The sequence below is a fragment of the Grammomys surdaster genome, unplaced genomic scaffold, assembly GCF_004785775.1.
Source record: "Grammomys surdaster isolate TR1022 unplaced genomic scaffold, NIH_TR_1.0 374, whole genome shotgun sequence".
Taxonomy (NCBI): Eukaryota; Metazoa; Chordata; class Mammalia; order Rodentia; family Muridae; genus Grammomys; species Grammomys surdaster.
Window position 1 is genome coordinate 521,814 of NW_021604793.1, and position 14,551 is coordinate 536,364.

The following is a 14,551-nucleotide window of genomic DNA, read 5'->3' on the forward strand; positions in this document are numbered from 1 at the left end:
CACACCCTCATGTACGCACATACCACATACCCTCATGTACACACACATACACCCTCATGTATACACACACTCTCATGTACAGACACTCTCTCATGTACACACACACCCTCATGTACACACATACACCCTGAAGATAGGAGGACCAGACAAAGCTATACACACCCTCATGTATACACACACACACACCCTGATAATAGGAGGACCAGACAAAGCTATACACACCATCATGTACACACACACACAAACAGTCCACTGACCACGCAGAACCCTGGTCCTTAGTAAACTAAGGACAAGTGAGAATGCACCCCTCCTCCATGGCTGCCCCCATGAGCTCTCCTGCTTGTTTCCCACTCCCACATCCACTTTTCCCATGGTAGGCAGGAAAGCATATCTATCTTGGCTGGCCGGCTCTTACCGTCTGGTTGACTCGGACATGACCGCATTGTCCCCGGTCCCCAGCTTCACCGTCTCTCTTCTCAGGACCCCCACAGTGAGACTCAAAAGAGATGGTGACTCCAGGTGGGAGGGAAGAGTGTTCCAGATTCACGGTGGATGACAGGTTCTATGGAAAGAGAGGGAGGATGTAATCATGTGAAGGCAAGCCCCCCACAATGTACCCTGCTTTCTACCCTCATAGTTATGCCTGGTCTGGCTCTCTTTTCACCCTGGGGCTCCTTCCATCCTGCTCAGTTAGAAGTCATTTCTGAAAGAAGAACCACCCTGGAAGACCCAGGAGCTAGAAGCTGAGGCTACAGTGTGGCAGCCCATTCTGAGTGTGTCTGCCTAACCCAAACTAGGACACACAGCCGTGTGTGTAAGATCTACCGGGCAGACTCCTTTCAGTATGATTATTCTGTGGAGGCCAACACTGCCTCAAGACTTTTCACCATGGTTAAGATATTTGTGTTGGTTGTGTAGGGGCAGTAATCCTAATTGAATAGGGTATCCACTTTTTTCTATATCTCTACTCATTTTACCAAGGCTAAGGATACATCCTTGTTTATTGAGACAGGGTCTCCTGTAGCCCAAGCTGGCCTTGAAAGCTCCTGATCCTTCTGCCTCTGCTTCCAGGTGTGGAATCACAGGCTTGTGACACCACATCCAGATAGTAATATGGTCTTGCTATCAACTATGCTACAGTCAGGTAAAGTGCTACACACCTTTAATCCCAGCATGGGGGAAGCCAAAGCTAGTGGATCCCTATGAGTTCAAGGCCAGCCTGGTTTACACATCGAGCTCCAGGACAACCAAGACTACATAGAGAGACCCTATATTTAAATTTTAAAAACGTAAAAGGAGGTCTACAGTCTAGAGTGGAAGTGAGCCTTGAGCCCAAGAGAGATTCAAGCTCCACAAAATTCTGTTCCTGAGTTGTTACAAATGTAGTGTGAGCACCGAGTTCCCCCATTCTTGATGTTTAGCTTCCTGTGTCTATTTCTTCACTAAAATGAGAGTGATAATAGTTACAAAGCAAGTGGGGGTGCAGGACCTCGTGGCACAGGGTGGTAATCTAAGATCCAAACAAGGGTATGGGTAGATCAGTGCTACACAATGTCTCCAAATAAAAACCAGAGTGCTGACAGTGTAGCTCAGGGTTAGAATGCTTGCCCAGCAAACGAGAGAACCTGGATCTAATCCCCAGAACTGTCTATACTGGGCCTGCCGGTGTATACCTGTAATCCCAGAGTTTAGAAGCCAGAGGCAGGTGGATTGCCACAAGTTCAAAGCCAGCATGATGTACGTAGTGAATTCTAGGCCAACCAGGGCTACAAAAGTAAGACTCTAACTCTAAAAAACGATTTAATTTTGAGAGTTAAAGTTAAAATTTAACTCTCAAAATTAAATCTAAAAAATTAATGAAGGTCCAGAGAGATGTCTCAATGCTTCGTTTGTTGAGACAGGATCTTTGTGTGTTTGGTTCTCTGCATACACATGGTTGTTCAAAACCATCTGTAACTCTAGTTCTAGGGGATCTGACACCTCTCCTGACCTCCATGGTCAACAGGCACCCATATAATACACACACATACATACATGCAAGTGGACACTCATACTCAAATAAATAAATAAATAAATAAATCTGTTTAAAGAAACGAGACTAGCAAGGCACCTCAGCAAGTAAATGCTCTCACCAGGCCAGCCCTGAGCCTGGATTAATTAGACCCCCAGAACCCTTAACGTAAAGGTCAAAAGGGAAAACTGACTCCACAAACTTGACTCTGGCCTGATACATGCACTATGATGCTCACGAATGCTTATCTCACGTGCACATGTTCACACTGGCACAAAACAATAGATTACAAAAGTTTCAGCCAAGTGGTAGGGGCCTTTAGGCACCTTTAGGCCCAGCACTCAGGAAGCAGAGGCAGGCATATCATTGAGTTCAAGGTCAGCCTGGTCTACACAGTGAGTTCCAGGATAGCCAGGACTCCACAGAAAAGTCCTGTCTCAAAAAAAAAAAAAAAAAAAAAAATCAGGAGCTGGAGAGATGGTTCAGTGGTCAAGAGCACTGACTGCTCTTTCAGAGGTCCTGAGTTCAATTCTCAGCAACCACATGGTGGCTCACAACCATCTGTAATGAGATCTGGTGCCCTCTTCTGGTGTGTCTGAAGAGAGTGATAGTGTACTCACATACATAAAATATATAAATAAATTAATTTTAAGAAATCAAACCCATGTACATATATGTACACACATACAGCACTAAATAGAGTCATGGATACTCAAAAAAAAAAGATCATGTGACGTCATAGCATAGTGGTGAACTGTAGAGGAGAAAACGGGAAGGTAGATTTGATCCAAACACATTACATATGTGTGTGTAAAAAATATTTAAAATTTTAAATTATTTTATGTATATGAATGTTTTGCCTGCATGTGTGTCTTTATCGTTTTCTAAAGTATTATGTTTACTGGTGTTTTACCTGCATGGATGTCTGTGAGAGTGTTAAGACTCCTGGAACTGTAGTTACAGACAGTATGCACCGCCATACCTGTGCCTTGCTAGTCCTGTTTCTTTAAACAGTTTTATTTGTTTGTTTATTTATTTATTTATTTATTTATATGAGTATGAGTGTTCACTTGCATATATATACACCTGCATATATATATATACACATATATATGTATATGTGTATATATATATATATGCCATATATATATATATGGGCATATGTGTTTGTAGCTATAGTTACAAACAGGTATGAGCTGGGGATTGAACCCAGGTCCCATGGAAGATTAGCCAGTGCTCTTAGCCACTAAGCCCTCTCTCCAGTGTCCCTTAAATACTTTTTTATGTTAATAAAAAGAAATAGAGCCGGGCGGTGGTGGCGCACGCCTTTAATCCCAGCACTTGGGAGGCAGAGGCAGGCGGATTTCTGAGTTCGAGGCCAGCCTGGTCTACAGAGTGAGTTCCAGGACAGCCAGGACTACACAGAGAAACCCTGTCTCAAAAAAAACCAAAAAAAAAAAATAAAAAATAAAAAATAAAAAATAAAAAGAAATAGAGCCGGGCGGTGGTGGCGCATGCCTTTAATCCCAGCACTTGGGAGGCAGAGGCAGGCGGATTTCTGTGTTCGAGGCCAGCCTGGTCTACAGAGTGAGTTCCAGGATAACCAGGGCTACATAGAGAAACCCTGTCTCGAAAAAACAAAAAAAAAATTAAAAAATAAAAAATAAAAAGAAATAGAGTTACGGCTTAGTGAGGAATATAGCTAAGTGGCAGATTGCTCACCTAGCACAACAAGGCCTTAGGTTCAATCTTCAATGTGCAAAAAAATTACATATAATTATATTTACGAATATGGACAGCTAAGGACACCTGATGAATTTGAGTATATGAACAGCTAAGGGCATCCCTGTGACAACTGTAGGTAGGAGCTACGAAAGTGTAGAACCCAAAGCTCTCATGCCTTCTTAGTTATGCCTTGCCACCTGAGAACCCTTCTCCTCGCCCCCGCCCGCGCCCCCCCCCCCCCCCACTCACATCATAAGCTTCCATGATGAGCTGTACCACATTGCTGGAGTCCTCGCTGAGCTCCCCAACAGCAGACTTGGGAATCAGCTGGCTCAGCTCCTTGTGTTAGGAGGAGGGGAGAGAGATAATGAATAAAACTCTAGGAGAATGGGCTCCTGGGGAGGTCTGAAAGAGTTGTGTGGGAAGAACAGAATAGGTTGGAATCCGGGGCTAAGAAATGATGGGACAGATCGGGAGGTCCTTACTCAGAGGGCTCTCACCTGATACACAGGCAGTGTCGCACCGGTGACGGCAAAGATGGGTTGGATGTTCGCCGCAGTGAGGGCCTGGGCTACTTGACCCACAGAGGGGTAGTCCTGAGGCAGGGAGAGAACTCCCTTCAGTGTGCCAAGTATCCTCAGAATGAACAAAGCAAACCAGAACCCGGAATCCCACCAGCAGGAAGAGCCCTGAAGGATGGCAGTGTCACAGGATGCTATCCAGTGAGAACTATGAGTCCTGAAAGAAGAGCTGAGGCTCAAATGGGGGAGGGGGGACTCACAAACTCTGCGCTGTTAGTGTAGACACCATTGCTGTCCAGATGGCACTGCCCGTCGCTGGGCATGAAAATGCCACCCAGTTTCCCATCCCCCGCTGTGTGGAATGTATCGTCTGAGGTGAACACCAGAAGTCGGGACACATTTCTCCAGCCAATCTGCTCCTGAGGGGGAAGGGGGCAACCTGTATACCCGACCACGGCATTTGAGCTATCCCAGTCAAAGAAATCGGCAGGATGGTTCTGAGTTCGTTTGTCTCCCCGCCCCCCCTTCCCCTCCCCCGTTTCCATCTCTAATTCTCTGCTCCAAGCCCTCCTACAAACAAGTCTGTAATTATTAGTGGAGGCCCTCTTCTGAACTAGGAAAAGTGCCTCTTCTTCAGGATAGTTTACTCCATCGTACCGGATAACTGTTAAAGTAAGCATGCACACCTCAGTGAGATGATACGGACGTACCATATATCCACAACAGGCAGTCCTGGCCCCAGACAGCTCCTGGGCTCAGATCCTAACGCTATCTCACCTGGCAGAGGGCGGCCTGCAAAATGGCATCGAAGCCGCCTTCAGGCGAGTCCAGGTTGCCAGAGACATTCTGGCGTCCCACCTCTCTCTCGAAGGCTTGTGCATCCCCAGTGAGGGACAACACGTGATGAAAGCTGAAGGGTGGCTGACAGCGCTCCAACCGACTGGGGCACGGGTGGTGAAGCTTGGAGGGCACTGTACTTACAAAGGGCAGCACCGTTTTGTCCACGAAGGAGCCAAAACCTGAAAGCGGAAACATGGGGCCTGTGCCAAAGGTCACAAGGCATCGACAAGGAGCCGTATGTGCTAAATACTCAGACGGAAGGGTACACCTGGACCACAGGGACTGGCACCAGGCAAGGGCAAAAGTGTGGCTCAAGGCCGGGTGGTGGTGGCGCATGCCTTTAATCCCAGCCCTTGGGAGGCAGAGACAGGCGGATTTCTGAGTTCGAGGCCAGCCTGGTCTACAGAGTGAGTTCCAGGACAGCCAGAACTACACAGAGAAACCCTGTCTCAAAAAAAAAAAAAAAAAAGTGTGGCTCAAGAAGGTTTTGGAAATGAAAGAGATTGCCGGGCGGTGGTGGCACACGCCTTTAATCCCAGCACTTGGGAGGCAGAGACAGGCAGATTTCTGAGTTCGAGGCCAGCCTGGTCTACAGAGTGAGTTCCAGGACAGCCAGGGCTACACAGAGAAACCCTCGAAAAACCAAAAGAAAAAAAAAAAAAAAAAAAAGAAATGAAAGAGATGAAGAGGAGGACCAAACAGCAGCAGCCAGGCTTCCTGGGGGCTGAGGCGGCCAGGATCAAGGATGTAGTAGCAGCAGGCTGCGAGAGGGGGTACTTTGGAGGGGGTTCGTTTATTTTGATTCAGTGTCTCTTTGTGTAGCCCTGGCTGTCCTCAAACTCAGAGCTCTGTCTGCCTCTGCCTCCTGAATGCTGGGATCAAACAGGAACATTGCATCTAGATTACCCAGAAACACTGGGTTGAGATGGTAGGATAAGGGCAGTGTCCAGGTTGGCAGCTGTCTTAACAGTCTTAGATTCTGAGCCTCAGCTGGCCCTGGTGTACAGCAAGGGATCCTCCAACGGTTACTCCTAAAGCCCCTCAGCTTTAGACCTTGATGAGTGTCTCTCGGGAGAGATGTCAAGTCCCAATGGCCTGATCGAGTCTGTTAAATACTGGGACAGTCTAAGGCAGTGGTAGCATATGCTCACCTATGCGCACAGAATGGGTGACCTCCTGCAGCCGGACCAGCAGGGCGTGCCCGAGCTGGCGTACGCGTTCCAAGTCGTCCTTCATTGAGTAGCTCAGGTCCATAAGATAGTACAGGTCCACCGGGTACCCCGCAGCTCGGAGGAAGCGGACCCGAAATTTCTGGGGCTCCCCTGATAGAGAAAGAGAGGCTCGACTCTGCAGCCCAGCGCATTCGAAGCCAGCCCAGACTTGCTCCCCGCGCCGCCCGAGACTCACCTGGTCGCAGCGTGACGCGGATCCGCTGCGGGGCCAGCTGGGTGGCCCCCTCGCCGCGGTCTCCCTGGCTGAGCGGCCTGTCCTGCAGCACCTCCTGGCGGCCTCTCGGCTCCTCCAGCTCCTCCGCGGGGCACCCGCGGGCCAGTAGCTCCTCTCGCTGCGCACAGCGCCTCGCCTCTGCCTCCCCGAAGGCAGTGAAGTTCTGTACCCCAAGAGGAGGCGCACTGAACCCCAGACTCCAAGGCCCCTCAGCCCGACTACCAACAGCACCCAGCAAACCCCGCCACCTGCAATCGCCTGCACACCCCGCTCTGTTTTCAGCCAGCCTCCCTAAGCCCTGATTTATTCTCACAGTTCACTTACTCTACAGCTACTGTGAAAACCCTAATAGTTCTTTCTTCATCAGCACCCAACTTCCCGTAGCAACTTATCGCAACTCCTCTTTTTTTTTTTTTTTTGGTTTTTCGAGACAGGGTTTCTCTGTGTAGCCCTGGCTGTCCTGGAACTCACTCTGTAGACCAGGGTGGCCTCGAACTCAGAAATCCACCTGCCTCTGCCTCCCAAGTGCTGGGATTAAAGGTGTGTGCCACCACTGCCCGGCTCTCAACTCCTCTTTCTCGAAGCCTCCCACCTATCCTTTCTCATTAGAGCCACAGACTTCCTGTTGAGATCTCAGGGACCTCAAGGATACAGAAAAAGGACTCTGTTGTCCAACTACATGCATGATCAGATTAAAATAGGAAGGGGAGTCTATCACACCAGATTCTGGGAAGGAGGACGATAAAGACAGGAAGGCACATCTGCAAACACACACACACACACACACACACACACACACTCAGACGTCTGGTACCCTGCAGTGACTGACAAGCCGCAGGGGAAGGAAATGGTTAGGTGGCTTCTTGGTGGGCACTGGTGCCAGTCCCTAGGGAACGGAAGAGGTAGACACAGACCAGTGCCTTATCTCTCTAGCCACTGTCTAGGATCTCTGCCTCCCTACCTACAGAGTTTGTCTTCCAGTTTCACTATCAGTAGTTTCTTGGACCCTATAGGCAGCTGTAAATATGGCTGCCTGTCAGTGTGCCCATATCTTACCAAGCCTGCTCAGATCCAAGTCTCCATCTTTCTGTGAGAGACTGCCTCTGAAGCTCTTCCATGAGCACTTCCTCTTTAAGGCATCCATAAAGAACAGCTTTTTTGACCAGCAAGGAATACCCACTCCCCAGCACCCTTTGCCCCTCAGGTACCCCAGGCCTTCCCACTGGTTTCCTCCCTCCACTCTCATGTAAGTCCACAGGTTTTTGGAAGCCTTCATTTACTTCCTTCTCCAAGTTACATGTTGGGAAATAATAAGCCACGTATACATGCCTGAGACAGACTCAGAAGCCCCATCATGCACATTCTGCTATGGACTGGATTCTCCCTCCAAGTTCTCTGTGGTTATCAGTCTATCTATCCATCTATCCAACCATCCATCCATCTATTCAACCATCTATCCATCTATCTATCCATCCATCATCTATCTATCTATCTATCTATCTATCTATCTATCTATCTATCTATCTACTGTCCGAGACAGAGCCTCAATATGTAGCTATGTCTGTCCTGGAGACCAGGTTGGCATCAAACTCACAGAGATCTGCCTGCTTCTGCCACCCAAGTGCTTAGATTAAAGGCACGTGCCACAATTCTCTACCTGTGTTTAATTTTTAATTCTCATTGTGATGGTATGTGAAATGAGAAGGCCTTGGTGTGGTGGTTGGGTTTAGGTGAAGTCCTGAGGGTAAGACTCTGGTGATGAGATGTGTCCTCTTAAGATGTGACAGCTGGGACTGAGAGGTGGCTCAGTGATTAACAGTGCTTACTGATCTTTGAGAGGACCCAAGTTCAGTTCCCAGCACCCATGTGGTGGTTTGCAACCAGTGACTCCAATTCTAAGGAATCTAATGCCCTCTTCTGACCTCTACAAGTACCTGCAGACATGGGGTGCACATCCACACACTACCACACATGCACATAAAATAAGCATCTTTTAAAAAGAATCGACAGCAGAGGGACCCCCTCCCCAAACCCCATTCCCCATGTAATAATATAGCAAGAAGGTAGCCCATCTCTAAGCCAGGAAAAAATCCTCCAGAGAGAACCAAATGAACCAGCCCTTTGCCCTTGAATTCCAAGCCTCTCAATTCATAAGAAGTATGTTTCTCTTGCATTTTTGTCACAGAGTACTTAAATGGCCAGTCCACTTTCTCACATGCAGAAACATAAACTCCCACAAGGACATCTTCCTCTGAACTCATGGGTCACGGGTTCTGTTCACATATGCACAGAAACTTACACACATATGAGTCACGAGTTGCAATCCTGTCTGTCCAATTTCAGTCACACACGAGACTGAAGAGTATACCCAGAAAAAACACAGATATGCCGACACAACACGCATCGCCACATGTTCAGGGGCCATAGACCCGTGTTTACCAGTTGTTTGCACCATGCACAGCTGGGGTGTGAGAGTATGCACTTCTGGCAGGAGGGAGCTGGCTGGCAGGATCCCTGCAGAGACAGGTCAGGATCCTCCCATCCTGTGGCCTCCCCCGAGGATGTAATCTTGGTATCTAATTCACTCTGACCTCCGCCCAGAACCAGCAGAAAAATAAGAACAGTTGATGAATCCACCATGGCCTGTAGTGGGATATAAAGACAGATACACAGGTCCTCAGGGAGGGCCCAAGCCCTTTAAACTTAGCTTGTGGTTGCCAAGCTGAACACCCACAACTCCACAGAGTTTCACATCCCCCTATGGATTCAGCAGCTTTTCCAGAATGGTGGGAAGTGACAGACACCAGAGCAAGGGAGGGACCTCAGAGACCTATCTTCCTTTGTATAGACTTTAGGTACCCAAGGTGGACAGAGTAGCCTGAGAGTCTGTGAGCTTCAGAGATTACTCAGTGGTTAAGAGCACTGTGGAGCTGAAGAGATGGCTTAGCAATCAAAACCACTGGCTGCTCTTCCAGAGGACGACGCCCTTCCATCCTAGGTTTCATTCCCAGCACCCACATGGCATGACGGCTCACAGCTTTCTGCAACTCTAGTTCCAGAGGATCCAACACATTCTTCGGCCTCCAAGAGCACCAGTTATGCATGTGGTGCATAGACATACATACAATTAAAAAAAAACCCACTCATACTCATAAAATAAAAATCAATAAAATCTTAGGGAGGAGGAAGCACACTCCATTTTCTGGAGGAACTGAAGTCTATTCCCAGCTGGTTTTGGGCCTCTCACCACTGCCCTTAACTCCCTCTCTGTGGGCACCTGAACCCATGTGTACATACCCACACAGGTACACATGCATATACATTTTTTTTTAAATCCAGGTATATTGGTACCACATGGGAGGCAGATAGATCTCTGTGATTTTGAGGCCAGCCTGGTCTTCACAGTGAGTTCCAGGCAAGGAAGGGTTGTACAATGAGATCTCTCAAAAACAAAAAGGACAGCAAGAAGGAGAGAGGGTGGGACAGTCTGAAACAGTAATGACTGCACCCCAATCTCTTCACCAATATTCCAAGCAGCAGTGAAGGCAGCACCAGATTCTATCCCACCTAGATCCCTCGATGGCTCTGTAGCATGCTGAGTGGCTCTCCCCTGCCTCCCCTGACCCGTCTCAGTCTCCGCGTCTGTTAAGAGAAGGAATTGAAGTCTAGAGGAGTGGAAGAGAGGCAAGGAGTAGAGATGGGGAAATGTGTGCTCAGGGAAGGACAGTTTTACACTGGGAGAGCAGTAGCCAGGGGAAGGACACCTGCTAAGAGGAAATCCTTGTTGATGTTGGAATCTATATCTCATTTTATTATTATGTCTGTGCACCACGTGTGTTGCAGAAGAGAGCATCAGATCCCTGGAACTGAAGTTATAGGTGGTTGTGAGCTGCCAAGGAAACCAAACCCAAGTCCCTGAGAAGAACCGGTGCTCTTAGCCACCGAGCCTGATCTGTTATATCTGCTATATCTCCAGCTTCATTTTGTTTTGTGTTTTATGCTCCTGTGTTTAATTGATAGCGGAGAGAACACGCGTGCCATAGCATGTGATAGCATGTTTGTGGAGGTCAGAGGACAAGTTGTGGGACAGAGCATCAGGCTTGTCTGCAGGCGTCTTTACTCACTAGGCAGACTCTCCGGTTGCTTTTCTGTTCTTGCTTTGGTGTTGGTGTTTTGGAGACAGGGATCTGGCTGGCCTGAGCCTCACTGTGTAGCCCAAGGCTGGGCTTGAACTCATGGCTTTGTCCCTTCAAGTGCAAGGATTACAGGTGTGAATGGCCATACCCAGCCAAATTTTCTGTGGCTGAGAGTTCAGTGGTAGGAAGTGTGATTATGCACGGGGCCCTAGATTACACTATAAAAATTAATTAGTTAATTTTAAAAATTGATCAGGTCCAGCTGGGCGTGGTGGCACATGCCTTTAATCCCAGCACCTGAGAGGCAGAAGCCAGCCTGGTCTACGGATTGAGTTCCTGGACAACCAGGGTTTCACAGAGAAACCCTGTCTCAAAAGAAAAAAAAATTTTAAATGAATTAAAATTGAATAGGCGGTGATTCAAAAATAAAAGGTGATAGATGGGCTGATACATGCTGTTATCCCAGTACTGGGAGATAGAGGCAGGAGAACAGGAGTTCAAGGCCAGCTTAGACTACTGTCTTGAAAGATGTTTTAACTAATCAAAAATAAATCACGCTGCATTAATCAAAACCGTGTGTTACTGACATAAAGCTAAGTGTGTGAATTAGTAGGCTAGAACTGGAGCTGCAGAGCCATGTTTGATGGCATGGAGCAGGCAGAGGCAGGTGGATCTCTGTGAGTTTAAGGCCAGCTTGATCTACATAAGGAGTTCTAGGCCAGCCTGGACTACATATATTCTGTCCAAAAAAAAAAAAAGAGAAAATTTAAAATAATGAAAAATTTCCTTATAAACTCCTACTGTGTGAATTAGCAAGAAGCAGTTAACCTAAAATGGTAGGCATCACATTCAGTTATTTGGGATCTGTTGGATGTGTCTCCCTTGCACTGGGTCTCCCTTGCACAGCATCTGCCTGGCATGTTAAAACCCCTCATTCCAACCTTCGACTTCACCTAAAAACTTAATAGTTTCCTTCCTATCTTTCTTTTAGATTTTTTTTAGGGGGAGGGGTTGTATTTATTCCTTTTACTTGACATGTAAATCGTTGCACTACACGAGTCTCCTCAGAGCTCAGACGTGGCATTGGGTCCCTTGTCACTGGAGTTACGGATGATTATTAAGAGATACATGGGTGCTGGGGTGGGGCTGAGGGTCAAACCTGGATTCTTTGTGAGAGCAACAAGTGCTCTTAACCACTAAATGCTCGCTCCAACCTCAAAAACATAATGGTTTCTAATTGCCTGCTGTTACACATCATGACACTCAAGAAAAGCGCACACGGTCATCACTCGTGTGAAGATGACTCTCGAGGAACCCTCTGGAAGACGGCTGACCGACATCATTTATTCGCAACATTGGTAAGTATGGACAAGCAGAAGCTCCCTAGGGATTGTGCTGTGGTGTTCCCATGGTCACCAGCAGTGTACAAAAGCCTGCTAGAAAGCACCCATATTCTCCTCAGCCTGGGTCCAGACTCGGGTACTGATGCTCTTTACAGGGAGTGTGGGGAAGGGTGGGGTACTGAACCGTTGAACACCCCATCCTGCTCACCACCCCATGTGACCTCAGATGGGTGTAGTACATTACAGAGCTTCTGCTCTCAGGGAGAGGCTGACCCCAGGCTTATCTTCACCGAAACCTCAGACCTGCGTGCTTTCTGTGCTGTGGTCAGGGAGGCTCGACACTCTGCAGTACAAAGGTTAGTTTTGACTCATCTCATAGAGGGGGCTCCAGTTCCACCCTGTTCTCAAGACAGAGATGTCAGGTCCACTCATCTCTCCTAAAGGGGGCTCTGAACTCATACATGGCCTCCCCCGCCTCTCTCAATTCTGTCTCCTTCTTCTTTGGCAATCCATGTCTTGCCACCTGCTGTCTGTGCCTATCCATGCACATGTGCATGACAGTGTGTGTGCATGTAATGCAACCCTCAGTAGACCCAGAATTTGGAGTCTGTGGCTAAGGTGCCAAGTGGGAAGACTTCTGGGCTGTGAAAAAAAAAAAAATCAAGCTGCAAGGATAGCAGCCAGGTATAGACAGGAGATGCTGGGAGAAGCCCATACTGACTAGGGTAAGCCTTGGCTCATGGAAAACACTCATGTATAGCGTTACAATCTCCTACCCTCCCTCTGGCTCCACTGGAGAAACTAACGGATGAGCATCAGGAGGCTGAGATAGCAGAGAAAGAAATAATGAGGACCATAGGAGTGCAGAAAGGGGTTCAGAGCCTTTCTCCAGACTAGACAGGGCACTGGAGAGCCCAGATCACAGCCTTCTCCCCCAGAGGTAGGAAACAAGTGGACCTGGATGAAGGGAGATGGTGGGCTGATGCCCTGATGGTACTCACAGGTGCTTGCGGAGCAGCCCTTCCTCTGCTGGTGGCAGTAGCAGCAGCCTTTGTGTACAAATCTAGAGGCTGCAGAGGAGGAAGTGACACACCCTGGGGTGGGGGAGTCTTAGAGGGAGGCTGATCTAGCAGAAGGTGGAGCAGAAAGGAGAGTGGGCTGGATAAAGACAGGCAGGACCTAGAAGGAGTCCCATCTGCTAAGCACTGCTCATGGGCTGAACTATCAAGAAGTACAGGTCAGAAGGATCGGATAGTGGCGGTGCCGCCACCCGTGCCCCTACACATACCACAGACGCAGAGGTTGAGGCTGAGACGCTAAGGAGAAACCAACTTTGCAAAATGTCACACAGGTAGCAAACAGCTGGGCTGTAATGCAAATCCAAGTCAGCTTCCTCCCAAAATCGATAATCTCTCCAGTATCTCAGAGAGGAAGGAGCCAGACAGGAAGAAACATGAAGGAAGATGGTTTCTGCTCCTTTGGAAAACCCAGGGACCATTGTGTCGTTGTGATGACTACATGTCACGCTAGGTATCCATCTTGGTTCCAATAGCTATTTGTCTTTTGACTTACCAGAAAGGTAAGTTCCTAATAACTCTGACACACTGGCCTCCACCCAGAAGCATACATCTGTACTTGTTTTGCTATAATTGGTATTTGCTGTTGTTGTTGTTGTTGATGATTTTGTTTTTCTCTAATATTCTTGTGCAGACATTCAAGGACTATTAGAGGTCTCCTTTGAGTGGCAGTCTCTATTTTGGCTCAGAGATCGCTGTCCTGCCACCAGTATCAGTAATTTTTTTTTTGGTTTTTTTCGAGACAGGGTTTCTCTGTATAGCCCTGGCTGTCCTGGAACTCACTCTGTAGACCAGGCTAGCCTCGAACTCAGAAATCCGCCTGCCTCTGTCTCCCAAGTGCTGGGATTAAAGGCGTGCGCCACCACCGCCCGGCCCAGTATCAATAAATTTAACTAATTATAATCTGGATTGAACCGAGGTCTTTTCCCAGAAGTCTCGAACTCCTAACACTACCACTGCTAAATTACTTGGACTCTGAAGCCAATCTGCCTGAGTTTAAAATCCTGGCTCTCTCTCTGCTAGCAGGAAGTAGTAAAACTCTAATCCAGGGTTTCACAAACCTGTGAGTCACGACCCCATAGGAGTTGAACAACACTTTCACAGGGATTGCCTAAGACCATCAGAAATATCAGATATTTGCATTATGATTCGTAACAGTAGCAAAGATTGCGGTTATGAAGTAGCAATGAAAACAATTTTGGTTGGGGTCACCACAGCATGTGGAACCGGATTAAGGGGTCATGACGTTCGAATGGGGAGAACTTCCTATGGCTGCTATTTTATCTGCACTCAGATCACCCATAAAAATAAGATGGTGTCTATTTAAGAGACCGTCTGGTACGATAAGAATGGGGGTTAGGGGAGGGAGAGGATACAGCTCAGTGTTAAGATGCCCACCCAGCTTTCAAGAGACCTTAGGTTTGGTCTCTATCACTGAGAAGGGAGAGGCAGC

The 14,551-nt window shown here is 47.8% G+C and overlaps 1 protein-coding gene across 1 annotated transcript in view; it reads right to left on the bottom strand.

The window, feature by feature from the left end:
* The window catches only part of Itgb7 (integrin subunit beta 7), a 16,936-nt gene extending 3,821 nt beyond the window's left edge, over positions 1–13,115 (bottom strand). The window contains exons 1-9 of the mRNA XM_028781192.1: positions 13,024–13,115; positions 8,983–9,186; positions 6,505–6,706; positions 6,249–6,419; positions 5,035–5,276; positions 4,518–4,676; positions 4,237–4,332; positions 3,986–4,075; positions 416–562 (exon numbers count right to left, since the gene is read on the bottom strand). Of these exons, the coding sequence (XP_028637025.1) occupies positions 416–562; positions 3,986–4,075; positions 4,237–4,332; positions 4,518–4,676; positions 5,035–5,276; positions 6,249–6,419; positions 6,505–6,706; positions 8,983–9,183 (1,308 nt within the window). The 5' untranslated portion in view covers positions 9,184–9,186; positions 13,024–13,115. The remainder of the gene's footprint in view (positions 1–415; positions 563–3,985; positions 4,076–4,236; positions 4,333–4,517; positions 4,677–5,034; positions 5,277–6,248; positions 6,420–6,504; positions 6,707–8,982; positions 9,187–13,023) is intronic.
* Between the last annotated feature and the right edge of the window lie 1,436 nt (positions 13,116–14,551).